At 32.4% G+C, this 21,689-nt stretch overlaps 1 protein-coding gene across 1 annotated transcript in view; it reads left to right on the top strand.

Moving 5' to 3' along the window:
- The window catches only part of LOC103593951 (bifunctional heparan sulfate N-deacetylase/N-sulfotransferase 4), a gene marked incomplete at its 3' end in the record, with an annotated part of 243,352 nt that overhangs the window by 27,590 nt on the left and 194,073 nt on the right, over positions 1-21,689 (top strand). The window contains exon 2 of the mRNA XM_008577091.1: positions 2,712-3,934. Within this exon, the coding sequence (XP_008575313.1) occupies positions 2,957-3,934 (978 nt within the window). The remainder of the gene's footprint in view (positions 1-2,711; positions 3,935-21,689) is intronic.

Raw genomic sequence — 21,689 nt, 5'->3', positions numbered from 1 at the left:
TAAGTTAAAGACTGAAAGAAATCACAGAATACAACTCTGTCATCCCAAACAATGCCGTCATATCATCTCTTAATTCATGTGTGGGACATAAGTATACATGGCAGGTATATCATCTTTTATCATCCTGACTTTTTCACCTCCACTGGCCAATTTTTGGTAGGGAAGAAGAATTCGAAGAATTTAATGGGAAGTGTAACTTCTTAAGTTGTAACACAAATACACACACGTGCACACACACACACTGAAACACACATATCTACTGTGGTGGTAATATGTATCTATCATTCTTGTAACTCTGAACATATTAATGTTAAATAAATGTCACATTTAAATTGTATTTATTCTTTAGATTGGCAGATTCTAGCCCCATATGCTTTTTTATTTCTTTTCACTACTGCATATTAGGATGAGCTGTTCTAATATACAAAACTGACATCTCATTCTTTGTGCATTCAAAAACAAAAATCACATTTTTGATGTGAAAAGAGGTAAAGATTTGACAAAGTATTAACTTGTCATACATTTAGTTTCTCTTCAAATATCCTCAGTGAACTCACTCTTAAAGTACTATACATCCCTCCCAAGTATTTGGATTAAATAGATTTCTGCTCTGTGAGATCAGTTGAGATGGAGATGGGACTGATTCTGTGCTTGCTTAAATGGATTTTTAAATCAAATACATGAGGTTGGAGAAGTCTACCAATGGATATAGTACAAGACTGGATAATATCTTTGAAAAATTCCAGATCTCTTTCAATATTATATATTTTTTCATTTAATTTTTATTTTTGAAATTTAGTTATGAACATTTTAAAACATACACAAAAGTAGATGATATAGCATAATTGGCTTATATGTTTTATACCAAACCAAAGACTTTTTATTGCTGTATTTCATTTCTTTTTAGTGAAATGCAATTCAATTTATTTAGAGGGAACTAACTTTTGAAACACTTGAAAAGCTTTTGGAGAGCAAATAATTATCTTAAAGAATTTTATTTGAAAGCAGAGTATCAGTATTTCCCTAATATGTGGAGTTAATTTTCTTTTAAAATAAATGTGAAATCACTGAAGAGATTTTTGAAATTGATACAATGCATTTCACTGGGAAAATTTGGGTCTATTTAAGTCTTTGGAATCTGAATCATTAAAATATTTAAAATGTTTGGGTAGGAATTTAAAATTTTCAAATCAGGAACATTCAAGATTGTTTTAAAAATATTTTTTCAAATCTAACACAAAAACAGACATTATTTCAATTTAATATAGAATTTTGTATTTAAATCACTAATGAGGTAAAATTTAAGAACATACAAATATAAAATGGAAGCAGTGACAATATTATAATATTCAATCATTTAATCTAATATTTTTTCAATTATCATTAACAGGCATTAATCACTGAGATCCCCAATTTAAAAAAGAAAATAAAATACAGAAAACCATAAAATATCAACTGTGTAATGGAATGTACAACTGATTGATTACAAAACATGCTAATTTGATTCTCTATGCTGTAGTATGTCAATAATGCACATATTATGTATATGAGGGCACTTCAAAAGTTCATGGAAAAAAATCAGATATATTTTAATTCTATTTTTCCTTGAAGTTTTTGAGAAACCCTTGTGGACATGCATCATAGATTGGTAGCATGAACCATTTGGGGAGCTTTCCTAGGGATATTAGTGTGGTAAACTGGGAACTGGAAAATTCTTTAAGAACTCTAACACAGTTTTGAAAGAAATGAAGAAAACTCATGGAGAAAGGAATTCACTAAAAATCAGAGTTGTTTATGCAATGAAAAACACCTATAATGATGGAAAATTATGTTGATTTATGATAGAGCAGTTTGAGAAGGATTTTTAAAATGATGTATACATTTCTTTTTATTTTTTACTAAAGAAAGTGATAGGGAAATAAAACTTCGGATTATTGGATGAAAATTAACGGTAAAAAAACTCAATTTTAATTCTGATCACCCAAGTAGGCCAAATTAAGGAATGTGCTTGAGAAAAACATGTCAAGATTTTTCTTCTCACCTAGGTTCCCTGGCCTCAAATTCTTTAGAGAGATCTGAGGATGTTTATTTCTGCTTTGTTCTTTCTTGCTTACTCTCTAACTTGGCCTCTAAGAATGGAAGGAGTCAATACTGTCTATTTGGGCTGTTATGGTGAATAGGGCCAAGTGGCTCCCTGTGAGTACAGATGAAGTATATATTATCAAAGGGAAAAACTTGTAACTACTATGAACTTAAGATAAAAAACATTCACAAGCTTGACATTACAGACACTTAAGCCGATACCTAAGAACATGTTCCACTGCTCCAAGCCCTCCCCCGACATGCCTGATTTCCTAATGTTTACCAGTCCTGTGGAAGCAATTTTTGTGGTAATTAACACTTTGTAGTAAATCTTACTTTCTTACTCTTTTTTTTTTGAGGTGACTAAAAAACAATCTCAATTTGTGTTCCTATATACATATGGATTTTTGAGCATAATTAAACAGTATTCTGTACTCCAAAGAACATAACAACATCTACTATACTCTAAGTTGTAAATCCTAGATTGTAAACATCAGGCTATTAATATTTTTGTATGTTAACACACTAAAATTTTCTTTGATAAAAATGTTTCTTAGATATCAGCATATTTATATACACATATATATCTCTATTTCCGTCTTAGTTATTTCATTTCTCCTCTTTTTCAGGTAATGCTTAGAGGATTCTGCAGCAATTCTTGGTATTGGACATATTCAAAATCTCTTCAACTTTTACTCTCCTGGTCCACTGCCTTTCAGCTTTAACTCATTTGTTATCCCGTCAAACATTTTACATGATTTGCAATGGTTACATGAACTTTTGGGAAGTGGTATTTGCACCATCTCGTACTTCATTCACTATGGTACTTTAGAAAAAGAAATTGGAAAAAGCTTACAAAGCATTATTTTTAAAGATGAATCTTATTGTGAAGCTTCGGCGAAGTTTTCGAACACTGATTGTCCTCTTAGCTACCTTTTGCTTGGTGAGCATTGTCATTTCTGCCTATTTCCTTTACTCTGGCTACAAACAGGAAATGACACTTATTGAAACTACTGCAGAAGCAGAATGTGCTGACATCAAAATTCTACCATATCGGTCGATGGAGTTGAAAACAGTCAAGCTTATTGATATATCCAAAACCGACCCTACTGTCCTCCTCTTTGTGGAGAGCCAATACTCTCAACTCGGTCAAGATATCATAGCTATCTTGGAGTCCAGCCGATTTCAGTACCACATGGTCATTGCCCCTGGCAAGGGAGACATACCTCCTCTTACAGATAATGGCAAAGGGAAATATACTTTAGTTATTTATGAAAATATTCTGAAGTATGTCAGCATGGACTCATGGAATCGAGAGCTTTTAGAAAAATACTGTGTGGAATACAGTGTTAGTATAATTGGTTTTCATAAAGCCAATGAGAACAGCTCACCAAGTACACAGTTAAAAGGCTTTCCATTAAACCTTTTCAATAATCTAGCTCTAAAGGACTGTTTTGTCAACCCTCAGTCTCCTTTGCTGCATATTACCAAAGCCCCCAAGGTTGAGAAAGGCCCTCTTCCTGGGGAAGACTGGACTATTTTCCAATATAATCATTCAACCTACCAGCCTGTGCTTTTAACTGAATTACAGACAGAAAAATCCCCTTCATCCTTGTCCAGCAAAACACTCTATGCGACAGTGATCCAGGATCTGGGGCTTCACGATGGAATTCAGCGAGTTCTTTTTGGCAACAACTTGAACTTTTGGCTGCACAAGCTCATCTTCATAGATGCCATTTCCTTCTTGTCAGGGAAGAGGCTGACATTGTCCTTGCACAGGTACATCCTTGTAGACATTGATGATATATTTGTCGGAAAGGAGGGAACGAGGATGAATGTCAAAGATGTGAAGGTAAGAAAATTTGTAAATAACATCATGATTTGTACTTCACTAACTGTGGTATTGAGAAAATATAATTTTGAATATTTTAGATTCCTACTCACTAAAATTTTAAGCTGCAGTAGGTTTGAAATAAAATAGAGATTGAACAAAAAAGTCTTTAAGCTTTAACCATGACACACACATACACACACGCATGTGTGCACACACACACGCGCACGCACACACACACACACCCCTGAACCTTCAGAAGGGGACAGAGCTAAAATATCCTAAAGAACAATTGAACTCAATACCCTTGCTTCTGCTTAAATCTTGACCATCCCAGCAAGAATCCTTCAAACAGCCTCCCTTATTCTAACATATGTTGCAACTTAGAGCAGTGAGACTCATATGGTCATAGAATTCTATTTCTGGACTGATCGTTGTGTCTAACTTGGATTTGACAATGGTGGTTGAAATATAAGATGGAGAAGCTGTCTAAGACCTTTCTATGACTTCAAGCAAACATAGTATTTGCTCGTACCAAATATTCATACACTTGTAAACATAGATATTAGCAAAAAACTTTTATAGGAAAAGTGGTATTGGACTTGGCCTAAAGAGGCTTCCATTATTATACCTATTATTAATATATTATATTTTGGGTAACACAGCAGTGTCACTGGTAGCACTTCTAGGGTATGATAAATTGGCTGAATAACAGATTCATCTCTGCTTGTTATCAGGTAAAGAAAAAGCCAAATATGTTATACTAGATTAGGTAGGTAATTCTGAGAATAATTATTTTTTTCTTAAATCTCAATTCAACATTCTCACATGATCTTTCACTTGTACCTATCTTGTCCTACATATCACTAAATTGATTCTGTGCATGAATAATTTTAGCAAACATAAAAATAATACAACACAACTTAGAATTATAAAAGAACCAAAGGTTATTGAGCTCTTGTCATCCTTTTGTGATCTGTTATTAAGCTTTATACCCTCCAAAGATGAAATCTGGATTCTACTTCAAAACAACAGTTTATTTTTCGTGTCCTAAGACCTTATGGCCACTATAATACAACATGATTAAAACAAGCAAAATAAGTTCACTTTTTAAAAATCTTCAAAGTACATGTGGACCAGTGAATTCAGTTTTTAATGAGCTACTGAATGAAGCACCACTTGACTGTGACCCAAATATTTCATTTGGGGACTGCTAAAAAGGAAATAAGTGATTTCAGTTGAGTTCTGTTAATATTTTTTTGCTTCTCCCCCGTACATTTTTGGTATTTATTATTTCTCTGAATTAATATAAATGCTAGTCTTATTTTGATTTTAAAATCATAAAGTTAAAAGGAGGCCATGTGTTCAAAAGATCCTCTGGGTAGTTGGTACCTTTCTTGAAGCCCTAAGATAGGGTTTCCTAATTTCAAGCTAAGAAACATCATGAGGTGAAAAGTTTTTTATAACTCTAAATGAAATTGACCAGCTCAAATTCAACTATTTAACTTATTCTTCATAGAAGAACAAATAGCTACTAACTACTTCTCATGCTATATTCAAAGGTCACTCACTGATGGCTTTGTAAGTGGAACAACCCCATTCAGAATAAAAGAATGTTGACACTTAACAAAGACTTGAGCAATGTCAAAAGTGGAGAGATAATCAGAAAGGTTGTGTGGGTGTACAAGTATATTTTGGAGTGTGTATATACATATGCAAATGTATAGAATTATATACTATGTATTAAATAATACATATTTGTTAATGTACACACATGTCAACTCAACGGTCACTGAAGAAAATACTCTTTACTACCTCTTGATTGTTGTTTCTGGTTCTCCCTCAAAACTGTTTTTTTTTTTTTTTGATTGACAAATAAAAAGGTATATATTTGTCATATACCACATGATGTTTTAGAATATGTATATACACTGTAGAATGTCTAGATCAAGCTAATTAACATATGCATTACCACCCATATTTTTTTTATGGTGAGAACACTTAAAATCTACTCTCAGCAATTTTCAAAACTGTAATTAATACATCCTATCATTTGCAACAACATGGATGGAACTTAAAGTCATGTTAAGTGAAGTCAGTCACAAAAAGGCAGTATCACGTGACATCACTCATATGTGGAATCTGGGGGGAAATGTGGTTCTCACAGAAGTAGAGAGTAGAATAATGTTACCTGAGGCTCGGGGGTGGGGGGGGTTGAGTGGGTGGAGGAGAAGTGGTTTGCTAATGAATACAAAACTATGACACCTATCCTACGTGAATCATTATGCAGTATGTGTATGTATAGAAACAACATACTGTACCCCACGAATACGTACAAATAAATACTAAAATATTTTGAATTAAACAGATATTTCAAAAAACATTTTCTTGTTTATTTGCTAAAAAAAGCAATACATTGTTATTAACTGTAGTTACCAGGTTCTACAACAAATCTCGAACTTATTTTTCCTATCTAACTGAAATTTTGTATCCTTTGACCATTATCTCCCCAACCCTCTCCTCCTCAGCCCCTGGTAACCACCATTCTACTCTCTGCTTATATGAGTTCAATTTTTTTAGATTTCATGCATAAGTGAAACCATGAAGTATTTGTCTTTCTGTTCTGGCTTATTTCACTTAATATAATGTCCACCAGGTTCATCCATGTTGTTGCAAATGACAGGATTTCATTATCTTTTAAGGCTGAATATTATTCCATTGTGTGTGTACAAGCATACTTCAAAGTCATAGAGATATAGAATTAGAAGATTATACAAATGCTTCCATCCCTTGTATACCACATTTTCTTTATCCATTCATCTGTTGATAGACACTTGATTCATATCTTACCTACTGTGTATAATGCTGCAATCAGCAAAGTAGTGCAAGTATCTCTTCAACATCCTGATTTGATTTCCTTTGGATGTATACCCAGGATTGCTGGATCATATGGAAGATCTATTTTTCATTTTTTGTAGAAACTTAAAACTGTTTTCCATAATGGCTGTACTAATTTACATTTCCACCAACAGTGTGCAAGCATTCCCCTTTGTCCACATCTTCTCCAACACTTTTAGTTTTTAGTTTGTTTTTCTTTTTTTTATAATATCCATTCTAACACATGTGAGGTGATAGCTCATTGTGCTTTTGATTTGCATTTTCCTGATGGTTAGTGATGCTGAGCATTTTTTCATATACCTTGGCAATTTATATGTTTTCTTTTGAGAAATGTCTATTCAGATCCTTGGCCATTTTTAATTGGGTTATTTGTTTTCTTGCTATTGAGTTGTTTGAGTTCTTTATATACTTGTATTTTGGATATTAACCCCTTATCAGATTTATGAGTTACAAATATTTTCTCTCATTCCATAGATTGTCTCTTTACTCTTTGTTTCTTTGGTTGTGTAGAAACTTTTTAGTTTGATACAATCTCTTTTTTTCCATTTTTACTTTTGTTGCCTGTGTATTTGAGGTCATATCCAAAAAACTGCCCAGGCCAAAGTCATGGAGGTTTTTCCCTATGTTTTCTTCCAGTAGTTTTACAGTTCCAGGCAGATCTCTACATTTAAGTCTTTAATCTATTTTGAGTTGAGTTTTGTATATGGCATGACACGAGGGTGTAACTATTCTTCTGCATGTGGATATTCATTTTTTCCAATATCATTTATTGGAGACTGTCCTTTCTTCCTTAACTGTTCTTAGAATCTTTATTAAAAAACAATTGATTGCAAATGCAGGGACTTATTTCTAGGCACTTTACTCTATACCATTGGTATACATGTCTCCTTTCATGCCAGTACCATACTGCTGTGATTATATAGCTTTGTAGTACATTTTAAAGTCAGATAGTGTGATGTCTTTGGCTTTGTTCTTTTTTGCTCAAGATTGCCTTAGCTATTTGGGGTCTCTTGTGCTTCCGCATAAGTTAGGATTGTTTTTTTGATTTCTCTGAAAAATGTCATTTGAATTTTGATAGGGATTGCATTGAATCTGTAGATTGCTTCAGGTAGTATGAACATTTTAATGATATTAATTCTTTCAATTAATGAAAATGGAATAAGTTTCTATTTATTCAAGTCTTCAAGTTTTTACATCAATAATTTGTAGTTTTTTTAATATAGCAGGTTTTTCACCTCCTTGGTTAAATTTTATTCCTAAGTGTTTTTTTGTTTTGTTTTGTTTTTGTAGCTATTGTAAATGGGATTACTTTTTCTTTCTTTGATTTATCTTCTGGATAGTTGTTTTTAGTGTACAGAGACATTATTTATTTTTGTATGTTAATTTTGAATCCTGCAACTTTACTGAATTCATTTATTAGTTCTAGCAATTTTTGGGTGAAGTCTTTAGGTTTTTCAGTATCATGTTGGCTTCCCTTATTGAATTATAGTAAAGACATTTTAATATGCAGTTCTCTGGCCAAAAATTAACATTCTTACATTCATCAGTGGTGCATATTTTGTCTGTAAATGGAATTTTCTTTTGGCTGGAGATATCAGAAGGCATACTTCAGTCTCTAAATATGATCACAATGGGAAGCTGCATTGAAACTATGTAGCTATGTATTATCTTTGTTAATTTGGTTGATCTGAGGCCTATTTTTAAATCATTACTAATTTTATTTGGGATCAAAGATAGAGAATTTGACCCCTTTCTTTAATTATGTGCTTTCATCTTTTAAAGTCTGCAATTTTATTTCCTTTTATAAATATATGTGTAAAGGTATAGTAGCATAGGAATATATTATCATTAGATAATGTAGCTAGGAATTTATTTATTTCTGTATATTCAGTGTTTCCTAATTTATTGAGAGTTGCATTACGGAGCATTACAGTATTAGTTTTGTTCAGATTGCTTCTACATGTGCACTTGAAAAAGGTACATTTTCAGTTTTGAGGTTCATATTAGTCTCTTATGATCCTTTGTTCAATAGCCCCTCCTTATCCACGGGAGATATAGTCCAAAACTCCTAGTGAATGATTGAAACTGTGGACAGTTTTGAACTATATACATACATATATATATATACATATATATATATATGTATATATATATATGTATGTATATATGTGTGTATATATATATATATATATATATATATACACACATATATACATACATATATATATATACATATATATATATATGTATATATATATATGTATGTATATGTGTGTATATATATATACATACATATATATATATATACACAATGTTTTTTCCTACACATACATAACTATGATAAATTAAATTTATAAATTAGGCATAATAAGAGATTAACAACAATAATTATTAATAAAAAAGAAAAATTATAACAATATACCATAATAAAAGTTTTGTGAATGTGGTCTGTCTCCCCCCATCTCAATATTTCTCATTATATGTAATATTTTTGGATTGCCGTTGACCGTGAGTAACTGAAACCAAGGAAAGTAAAACTATGGAAAGAAGGGCCATTGTATTTCTATGGTATCGATTGTACTGTAATGTCTTTCATTTCTGATTTTATTTATTTACATTTTCTCTTTTTCTTGGTATCTCAGCTCCAGGTGTTTGTTGATTTTATCTTTAAAAAAAAAACAACTTTTTCTTGGTGTATTTTCATTTATTTCTGCTCTAATCTTTATTATTTCCTTTCTTCTGTAAGTTTGGGCTTAGTATTTTTTGTTTGTTTGGTTGGTTGGTTGGTTGGTTGGTTGGTTTTTTCCTGCTTCCTTGAAGTATAACATTAGGTTATTTGAGATCTTTCTTCTTTTATAATGTTGGCTTTTTTGTTTGTTTGTTTGTTTGTTTGCTATAAGCTTCCCTTTTAGCACTGCTTTTGCTGCATCCCATAAGTATTGGTATGTTATGTTTCCATTGTTGTTTGTCTCAAGATTTTAAAAAAATTTTTTAAATTTCTTCTTTGACCCCATTGATTGTTCAGAAACATGTTGTTTAGTTCCCATCTATACGTGAATTTTTAAAAATTCCTCCTATTATTGATTTATAGTTTCATCCCATTGTGGCCAGGAAAGATACTTGAAATAGTTTCAGTCTTCTTATATTTGCTGACATATCTGGAGGCCTAACATACTATCCTGGAGAATGTTGTGTGTGCATTTGGGAAGAATGTGTTTTCTGGATGGAATGTTCTGTATATATCTGTTAGCCCATTTGGTATAGAATGTTGTTCAAATCCAATGTTTCCTTATTGATATTTTTGTGTTATCTGTTCATTGTTGAAAGTGTTGTATTTACGTGTCCTACTGAAGGGGAGGAGAGGTAGTGAGAAATTGGCAAAAGGGTACAAAAAATGATTACATCATGTAATGTTGAATATGCTAATTATCCTGCTATGCACATCACATATTGCACACAGGTATTGATATTCAACACTATACCCCACAGATATGTACAATCAATTATGTTTCAATAAACAATAGTGAAGAATGGAAAAAAAATAAAGTTTCAGAATAATACCTAACTGGCATGCCTTATTTTGAGAGTTGTTCCCACTAAACCTCTAAAACCCTGTTATTTTAAGTGTTGATTCTCTTGTGTTTCCTCAGATTTTTCACCTTCCACCTCCCCTATGTTTTTTTTTTCATTTAAAGACCCTGTCTTTATTGTTTATATCCTATAGTAATACATACAACATAGTAATAAATAGTGGTTATTTTAGCATACAAATCATTTAAGGGGAATTCATTTATATTCAGAATAAGTGCTAACATGGTTGCCAATCAATGCTTTCCATCTAAATTCTGCAAAACTTGCTAGGTCTTTTCTTCACTTGCACAGGTTGGAAAAAAAGATCCACAAAGGTTTATCAGCCTTAGAACAATTCTCAGCAGGAAAATAATTATGTATCAGTTTGGAAAAACCTTCTGAAATGGCAAGCAATTTTCTGTATCTACTGTAAATTACTATAACTTCTTTTTCACTGTGAAAATACAAAATGCATTTATATTTTGAGAGGTCAAGATAGTCATCTTTAAGCATCATGAAAACTCTAATTGCAATCAAATAAACTGTTACCGATAGTCTGTGTGGAATTTAAAATCAAAATTTAAATTTAAAATAGCTATGCATACATAAAGAAAAAATTTCAATTAAAACATTTAAATAAGACAGGTTTTCAATATTTTTAAAAGTTTATAGTTTAAAAAATATGTCATGAATGCACGGAGTAATAACAAACAAATCATGAGGGTCCATCTTAGGTTTGTATTAAATATTGCTTGGGGGGATATAAATTTGGCAGTTTATGTAATAATAGGAATGACACTTTTTTTTCTAGAAGCAATATTTCATATAAACATTCCTATGGGCACATACACACACATACAGAAGAGTAAATGTTACTTTTTTTTGAGTGTAGGTCCAAAACGGCATTTGTAAATCTTTAAATCCTTAAACTAATTTTAAAAATTAGGCAAATTTTACCACATAAAGAAAGTGAGCTAATTTCTTCCTTTACATTATCACTTTAAAATGATTTTTATTTGGCTATATGGAAATAAGATTTTAGAAGATTGCTCTACTATTAAAAATATGTGAAAGAGCCCAAAAATTATGACTATTTTACTCATATTATCATCAACCATATGATAATTTAATTATAGCTAAATGTTAGGAAAATAATAGCATGTGTGAAAGAGCCTATGAAATCTTTTATGTATTTAATCTTATATATGGAATGTTTATTGTGTGTAGAGGCTTATTCTGGAATATTAAATTGAATGTTAGAAAATAATAAACTGAGAAAAATGGAGATTAGACAATTTTTTCATTATCCATTTATTTATTGAGTTTAATTTCATTTGTAAAGTTAATTGAACATTACACTTTTAATTAGCATTAAAATATAAGTAAGTAGATAGAATTTTTAAAAGGAAAAATTAGATTATTCAAGGATGGAAGAAGATACTTGCCCAGATGTATAAGCTTTAAATGCACAGACATTCTTAAGAAAGCAAGATTTTTTCTTATTTTTAACTTATACTTATTTTGTGTTTTGTTCATAGCAAACTACCTATAAAAAGAAAATAGATGCAGAAGACATGTGGTGTGGATATCACAAAGCATTTGGGTATCAAATATCTTTTACAAAATATCATTTGTAAGAGCTATTTGCAAGCAAATAATGACACTTACATTATATTTCATTGGCAATACATTCAGGTTTCAAATGAAAAGAAGCTTGACAAATTGTACCTGGTCTTCTAAATTACATATCTTTAGAAACTCTAAGAAAACTTGGGTTTATAGCTCTAAAACTTTTATTTTTATGTGAATTCAGTATTTTTTGCATACATTTTTTCTATAAATTCTATTTATTTTATTGTTTTTGATTAGAATTTCTTTGTACTTATTACCATAATATCTAACTATAATAATATTTTCAGTTCAACAAATGATTATTACAGACATTTAAACATCACCTAGGCTTTGATGTAAGCAAATATTAAATTGCTGTGAAAGTTTTAACTTTGGTATACAGACTTCAGAAACTATTTTTGTTTTTGTGTTTTAATATTTAAACAGGTAGAGCATTGTTTTTTTGTCATTTCAAAGTATGTGCTATGACTTGATAAGTTCCAAATCCATAATATGCATTTGCAATCCTATTGAATGGATCATAAAACTTGTATTAAATATACCTTTCATATCTTTATTATAAATAATTAGATGAAGCTCTTCTGTTATATATAGTCGTATCTTTCTGATGAGTAAAGATATTTTCTGTAGGCTTGTTATTCAATACAAGGAAGTGAAACACACCTAATGGTGAAAACTTTCAGATTTTATCATATGGATTCCACATTAGGTTAATCTGATAGGTAAATTAGGTACTACAATCTCAATGTAAACAAAACTAGTTTAAATTACTCCACTTCATAAACTCTAAGATGCCATCAATTAAAAGTAACTTCTCAATGTCTGAGATGCTAAAATATACAACTAAATTTGAATCTTAAAGTCAATCAATTTGTTAATTAAATTATTGAAAAAAATAAAATGAATCTTTTTTTGAACTCTTCATTATCAAGTAAATTAAGTAAATTTTACTCGGTATGATGCCTTTTTTAGTATTAATTCATGTATTAAATTAGGTAACCTTCACAACCTGTTGAACAGACCATTATTAGATCTCACTCTACAAATGAAAAGTCTGAGGCACATAAGACTAAGTATCCTGCACAAGATTATAGTTAATAAGTAACACAGATTCAGTCCTTTCTTTAGAAACGATGTTTTCAAGTATTATTTTAAACTGACAAAGGTAAAGGCCTTTTTTCCCCCACCCAAAACAAGTTCACTTCAGCAAAACAGAAAATAGAGACTTATATTCCTTCCAAATTTGTTTGAAGCAGAATTTTAAGACTGGAGTAGTGTATCTTCCCATTAATTAACTTGTCTGCCAAGAAAAGAACTCTGTTTCTCTGTTTTACAAAGAAAAAGACTAATCATCCATTACAAAGATTATTCTAGATCTTTCTTCCATGGCTGCTTTTGAGAAGTCAGCTGCCAGTCTTCCCCCCACCAACCCGCCAGAAGAGTGTAATTAGGCTTGTGCTATCTTGCGTGTGTCACTAAAACATATCTAGGTAGGGATTTATTTTTGGTTTATTCTGTTGCAGTTTGTGAGGAGGCTTTCTGAACTGGAGAACTTTTGTCATTCATTGATTTTGAAAAAGTCATAACTATTAACTCTTTGAATATTGCTTTTCATTTATGTTTTTTCTAGAAATTTGATTAGATTCACTAGTAAATAACTAGATTGTCAGACCATATTTATTTATTTATTTATTTTTATTTTGTCAATATACAATGTAGTTAGTTATTGTGTCCCATCACCAAAACCTCCCTCCCTCCTCCCTCTTCCCCCTCCCACCCAGATGTGTCCCCTCCATTTTCTCGTTGTAAGAGCTTCAAAAAAAAAAGTCGAGGTTGAGGTTGGTAAATCTTCCTCTCCCCCCTGCCCCCGCCCCCCCAGGAATGTCCTTTCCGTTTGCTTGTTGTAACAACTTCAAAAAGGTATAGTTGTTATATCTTCTCCCACCCCCCCCGGTTTTTTTTGTGTGTGTGTATGTATGTGTGTGAATTGATTCATTCACCTTTAGTTCCCTCCAATAAGTGCAAACATGTGGTAGTTCTTTTTCACTGCCTGACTCGTTTCACTTAATATTATTCTTTCAAGGTCCATCCATGTTGTTGCAAATGGGAGTATTTCATTCGTTTTTATAGCTGAGTAGTATTCCATTGTGTAGATATACCACATTTTCCATATCCACTCATCCAATGATGGACATTTGGGCTGATTCCAGCTCTTGGCTATTGTGAAGAGTGCTGCTTTTGTGTGTGTTTGTGGGTGAATTAATTTGTTTATTTTTTTAGCTCCCACCAATAAGTGAGAACATGTGGTATTTCTTTTTCTCTGCCTGACTCGTTTCACTTAATATTATTCTTTCAAGGTCCATCCATGTTGTTGCAAATGGTAGTATTTCATTCGTTTTTATAGCTGAGTAGTATTCCATTGTGTAGATATACCACATTTTCCGTATCCACTCATCCGATGATGGACATTTGGGCTGATTCCAGCTCTTGGCTATTGTGAAGAGTGCTGCAATGAACATTGGGAAACAGGTATACCTTCGACTTGATGATTTCCATTCCTTTGGATATATTCCCAGCAGTGGGATAGCTGGGTCAGACCATATTTAAAAAACAACATCAACAAAATAAATTTATATTCTGTTTACAAGAGATTCAATTAAGTGCATAAGACAGAGAAGTTAAGGGTAAGAAATATATAAAATGTCTTAGAAGACAAAACTACTGGGCTGAGCCCATGGTGCACTCAGGAGAGTGCGGTGCTGGGAGGGCAGCAGCTCTCCCGATGCGGGTTCGGATCCTATATAGGGATGGCCTGTGCAGGTGCGCTCACTGGCTGAGCGCAGTGCAGCCGGTCTCAAAAAAGGAAAAAAAAAAAAAAAAGAAGACAAAACTACTAAAGAGGAACGAAATAATATTAAACAAAAGAAAATCCTAGAAAATAAAATCATTTCATACATGATGCAAGTCAATTCATAATGATGATAGAGGTTTTAATTCATCAGGAAGATGTAGTAATTCTAAATTTCTAAGAACCAAAAAACAGAGCTTTATAATATATTAATCACAAACTGAAAGTATTAGAAAAAATTATTCGGAAATTTACCATAGTCAATGGAGATTTTGACATAACTCTTAGATAAAACAGATAAAAACTTTGCAGATCAACAGACAAACATTTAGAAAGGATACAGAGGATTTGAGCAGCACAATTAACAGTCTTGTGCAAAAACGATAACTAGATCTCTGAACACCAAAACTAAAGATACACCCTTTCAAACACACATGTAGTAACAACCTGAAAAAAATTAATACTGTACTGCTTTATAATGCAACTCCTAGTAAATTATGAATAATTGAACATACACATAACATTGAATTAGAAATCAATTTTTGAAAGATAATAAAAACACTTCAAACATTACAAAAATTAAAGAACACACACAAATGATTCAAGGGTCAAAAAATAAATCATGATATAAATTGGACAAAGCTTATTTGAAGGATAATAGCTATACTACATTAAAAATCATGTGTAGTTAGTTAAAATTGTAATCTTAAAATATATGACTCCAGTGCTTAGATTAGATAAGAGGGGAAAAGGTGACACTTTGTGAATTAATCATACATTTTAAGAAATCAGGAAAAGAACATGAGGATAAAATAAAAATTACAGAAAGAAAATTATAGAAGGAAAGAATGTATAAAGATAAAAGCAAACATTGAAATAGAAAACAAAGACACAATAGAGAGGATTAAGAAAAGGGAAAATAAAATTATCCAATCTCTGTCAGATGAATCAATCAAGAAAATGGAGGGAAATAAATAAAAATGAACATTAGAAATGAAAATGTGACATAACCAACTGCTAGAGAGTTTTAAAATATAAAAAATGTGTATTATGAATAACTTAAAAACTAGAATTTTGAAGTAGTTTCTTGAAAATATAAACTGAAAATTCATGAAGAAATTTTATTTATTTATTTATTTATTTTTAATTTTATCCATATACGATGTAGTTGATTTTCACATCCCTTTACCAACTCCTGCCTCCTGCCTCTCGCTTCCCCCTCCCTGCCATCAACATCATACCTGTTCACTTGTCTTAACGAGTTCAAGGAATTGTGCTTGTTGTGTCTTCTTTCTTCTTCCCTGCTCTCCCCCACTGCCATTGGTTGTATTTTTATTTATTTTTAGTTCCCACAAATAAATGAGAACATGTAGTATTTCTCTTTCTGTACCTGATTTATTTCACTTAATATAACTTTTTCTAAGTCCATCCATGTTGCTGCAAATGGTAGTATTTCATTCTTTTTTATAGCACAGTAGAATTCCACTGTGTAGATATATCACATTTTCTGTATCCACTCATCTGATGATGGACATTTTGGCTGGTTTCAACGCTTGACTATCATAAAAAGTGCTGCAACAAACATTGGCATACAGGTATCCCTTCCACATGATGACTTCCATTCCTCTGGGAATATTCCCAACAGTGGAATAGCTGGGTCATATGGTAGATCAATCTGTAATTGTTTGAGGAACCTCCAAACCATTTTCCATAAAGGCTGCACCATTTTGCAGTCACACCAGCAGTGTAGGAGGGTTGGTTCCTTTTTCTCTACAACCTCTCCAGCATTTATCATTCTCAGTCTTTTGGATATTAGCCATCCCAACTGGAGCGAGATGGTATCTCAGTGTTTTTCATTTGCATTTCCTGAATGCTGAGTGATGTTGAGTGTTTTTTCATGTGTCTGTTGGCCATTCATATATCTTCCTTTAAGAAATGCCTATTCATCTCCTTTGCCCATTTTTTAATTGCGTTACTTGATTTTTTGCGGTAAAGTTATTTGAGTTCCTTATATATTCTGGATATTAATCCTTTCTCAGATGTATATTTTGCAAATATTTTCTCCTACTCTGTTGGTTGTCTTTTAACTCTGTTAATTGTTTCTTTTTCTGTGCAGAAGATTTTTAGTTTGATATAATCCTATTTGTTTATTTTTTCCTTTGGATGCCTTGGGGTCATATTCATGGAGTCTATATCCAAAACTACTTCCTGGAGTGTTTCCCCTTTGTTTTCTTTAAGGAGTTTTATTGTTTCGGGGTGTATATTAAATTCTTTAATCCATTTTGAGTTGATTTTGGTATATGGTGAAAGGTATGGGTCTAGTTTCATTCTCCCGCATATGAATATCCAGTTTTCCCAGCACCATTAACTGAAGAAGCAGTCTCTTCCCCAGTGTGTAGACTTGGTGCCTTAGTCAAAGATCAGATAGCTGTAAGTGTGTGGGTGGATTTCTGGATTCTCTATTCTATTCCATTGATCCCTGTGTCTGTTTTTATGCCAGTACCATGCTGTTTTGTTTATTATAGCTTTGTAGTAAACTTTAAGGTCCAATAGTGTTATGCCTCCAGCTTTATTTATTTATTTGCTCAGAATTGTTTGGCTATTTGTGGTCTTTTGTTATTCCATATAAATATTAGCAGTATTTTTTTTTCCATTTCAGAGAAAAATGTCATTGGAATTTTGATGGTGATTGCATTGAATTTGTAGATCACTTTGGGTAGTATGGACATTTTCACAATGTTAATTCTTCCAATCCAAGAGCATGGGATATCTTTCCATCTTATTGTGTCCTCTTTAATTTCTCTCAACAGTGGTTTGTAGTTCTCATCGTATAGATTTTTCACATCGTTGGTTAACTTTATTCTTACGTTTTTTTTTTTTTTTGGTGGCTATTGTAAATGCACTAGCTTTCTTGATTTCTTTTTCTGCATATTCATTGGAGTACAGAAATGCTACTGATTTTTGTGTGTTGATTTTGTATCCTGCAACTTTTCTGAAATCGTTTATCAACTCTAAGAGTTTTTTTGTAGAGGCTTTAAGCTGTTCTATATATATAGGATTATGTCATCTACAAACAGGGACAGTTTGACTTCCTCTTTTCCAATCTGGATGCCCTTTATTTCCTTCTCTTCTCTGATTGCTCTCACTAGTACTTCCAACACTATGTTGAATAGGAGTGATGAGAGTGGGCATCCTTGTCTAGTTCCTGTTCTTAAGGGAAAAGCTGAAAGCTTTTCCCCATTCACGATGATATTGGGAGTGGGCTTAAAATATATGGCTTTAATTATGTTGAGATACTTCCCATCTATAACTAACTTGTAGCGAGTCTTTATCATGAGTGAATGTTGAATTTTGTCAAATGCTTTTTCAGCATCTACAGAGATGATCATATGGTCTTTGTCTTTTATTTTATTGATGTGGTGTATAACATTTATTGATTTGCATATGTCGAACCAACCTTGCATCTCTGGGATGAATCCAACTTGATCATGGTGTATAATTTTGTGTTTGTGTTGCTGTATTCTGTTAGCTAGTATTTTATTGAGGATCTTTGCATTGATATTCATCAAGGATATTGGCCTGTAGTTTTCATCTTTTGATGCATCTTTGTCTATTTTTGGTATCAGGGTGATGTTTGCTTCGTAGAATGAGTTTGGGAGAATGGCCTCTGTTTCAATCTTTTGGAATAGCATGTAGAAAATTGGTATCAATTCCACTTTGAAGTTTTGGTAGAATTCTACAGTGAATCCATCTGGCCCTGGGCTTTAAATTGTTGGGAGCCTTCTGATAACAGCATCAATCTCTTATTGTTATTGGTCTGTTCAGATTTTCTATATCTTCTTGGCTCAGTTTTGGTAATTTGTGTATGTCCAGAAATGTATCCATTTCCTCCAGATGTTCAAATTTGTTGGAATATAGCTGTTTATTGTAGTCTCTAAAGATTTCTTGTATTTCTGAGGTGTCCGTTGTAATATCACCTTTTCCTTTGTAATTTTTGTTATTTGGGTTTTCTCTCTTTTTTTTTTAGTTAGCCTTGCTAATGGTTTGTCAATTTTATTTATCTTTTCAAAAAGCCAAACTTTTTGATTTGTTGATCTTTTGTATTGTTTTGGGGGTTTCAATTTCATTAAGTTCTGCTCTGATCTTAATTATTTCATTCCATCAGCTAACTTTAGGTTTGGATTGTTCTTGTTTTTTGAGTTTTTTAAGGTGACTTGTTAGTGTTTACTAGCCATCTTTCCATTCTTCTGAAGTAAGCATTTAATGTGATAAATTCCCCCCTTAGTACTGCTTTTGCAGTATCCCACAGGTTTTAGTATGATGTGTCATTTTTTTTATTAGTTTCAATAAATTGTTTGATTTCCTGTTTAATTTCTTTTTAGACTCATATGTCATCAAGTAGAATGCTGTTTAATTTCCATGTGTTTGTATAGTTTCCAGAGTTTTGTTTGTTATTGATTTCTAATTTTAATCTATTGTGATCAGAAAAAAATACATGGAATAATTCCAATTTTTGTTAATTTGTTGGGACTTGATTTGACCTAACATGTGATCTATCATGGAGAATGTTCCATGTGCTGATGAGAAGAATGAATATTCTGAGGTTTGGGATCAAATGTTCTGTAGATGTCTGCCAAGTCCATTTGCTCTAAAGCACTGTTTAGATCTTGAGTTTCTGGGCTGATTCTTTGCCTAGATGATCTGTCCAATATTGAGAGTGGGGTGTTCAGGTCTCCTGCTATTGTGGTATCAGTGTCTTTCTCATTCTTTAGGTCTAATAGTGTTTGCTTTATAAATCTGGCTGCTCCAACATTGGGTGCATATATATTTATGATTGTTAGGTCTTCTTGGTGGATGAATCCTTTTATCATTATATAGTGACCTTCTTTATCTCTTTTTATGGTTTTTGGTTTAAAGGCTATTTTATCAGATATAAGAATAGCTACTCCACTTTGTTTTTCACTTCTGTTTGCATGGTATATCTTTTCACATCCTTTCACTGTTAATCTATGTGTGTCTTTACAGGTGAGCTTAGTCTCTTGAAGGCAGCAAGTAGTTGGGTCCACCTTTTTAATCCAGTCAGCCAGTCTTTTGATTGGGGAATTTAATCCTTTTACATTGAGACTTGTTATTGAAATGTGTTGATTTACTCCTAGCATTTATTGATTTATATATGGATATCTTAAGTATCTTTTGTTCCTTTCTTTCCGATTTACTGTTTATCTTCTGTATTTATTGGTTTCTTGATGTGGTAGATATACTTTTTTTTCTCTTTATTATTAGCATTTTTATTTTACTAGTAGGTTTTGTTTTTTCTTGAGTATTTATGGCAGTGGTGGTTGTTTTTCAAGTATGAAACTCAGTACTCCCTTGAGAATTTCTTGTAAGGCTGGTCATGCAATAGCAAACTACCGCAGTTTTAGTTTGTCTGAGAAATATACTATTTGTCCTTCATTTCAGAAGGATATCCTTGCTGGGTAAAGTGTTCTTGGCTGGCAATCTTTGGTTTTTAGTGTTTTGAATACTTTCTCATTCTTTTCTGGCTTTTAGAGTTTCTGATGAAAAGTCTGATGTTAGTCTGATTTGGGCTCCCTTATAGGTGACTTGATGACTCAGTCTTGCAGCATTTAAGCTTCTCTCTTTGTCTCTGAGTTTTGCCAATTTGACTATAGCATGTCTTGGAGAGGACCATTTTGGGTTGAACATGTTTGGCGATCTTTGAGCCTCCTGAATCTGAAGAAGTGTGTCTTTCCCTATACCTGGGAAGTTTTCTGCCATTATTTTGTTGAATATGTTTTCAATGTCATTTCCTTTTTCCTCCCCTTCTGGAATACCCATGATTCGGATATTTGAATACTTAAGGTTGTCTGCTGCTGCTCTGTTACCTCTCTTAGATTTTCTTCAAACTCTGTTGTGTTTTTTATTTGTTGAATGAATTTTTTTCAGCTCTGCAAGCTCTGCTACATTCTTTTTCAGGGCATTGATTTCTTTGTACATTTCTTCTTTCAGGTCCTTTATACTTTTTCTCATTTCATTGTGTTGTCTAACTGAGTTTTCTTGTGTCTCATTTAATTTCCTTAGAATTGTTGCCCAAAATTCCTTGTCAGTCAATTTTAGGACTTCCCATTCTATAGGATCTAGAGTTTGAGAGTTATTATTACCCTTTGGTGGTGTTGCACTTTCTTGATTTTTCATATTTCTGGTGTTTTTCCTTCAGTGTTTAGTCAATGTGGTAGGGGATTTCACAGTCCATTCATTCAACCCTAATGTCTGGCTGGGATCCTTCAGGGATTTCCAATTTGTCATGGCTGTCTTGGTGCCTGTGGGATGGAGGCTTAGGCCTCTCTGGGCAGCATGCCTTGGCCATGTTGGGAGTCCCCCGGCATCACCTACCTGCTCCGGTGTTGCTTGGGTTGCATGGGCTCAGCAGCTCTCGGGCCTCTCTCATGAAGAAATTTTTAAAAGAAAGAATATATTATAATCAAACCAAAAAAATAAAAATTTTAAAGCATCCCATCTCAAAATAAATTTTCAAGCTCAGACTTTTTAAAATAACATCTAAGTAACAGGTAAGACCAGTAGTACACAAATTTCTAGAGATGAAAAAGCAAAGCATACACCCACAAAAATGCCCACAAATAATGTCTACAAATATTGTAATACTTTTACAATAAAAATTAAATATTTCTATGAATCAAGTGACAACATTTAAATATCTTTGTGAAAAGACATAATGTATCGGGAGAAAACATTGGCAAACATAACATCAACAATAGATTAAGGTCCAGATTATGTTAAAAACTTCTAAAAATCAACATAAAGCAAGTA

The sequence above is a fragment of the Galeopterus variegatus genome, unplaced genomic scaffold (assembly GCF_000696425.1).
Source record: "Galeopterus variegatus unplaced genomic scaffold, G_variegatus-3.0.2 Scaffold1449, whole genome shotgun sequence".
In the NCBI taxonomy this organism is placed as follows: Eukaryota; Metazoa; Chordata; class Mammalia; order Dermoptera; family Cynocephalidae; genus Galeopterus; species Galeopterus variegatus.
This window is presented reverse-complemented; position numbering and strand designations above follow the sequence as displayed.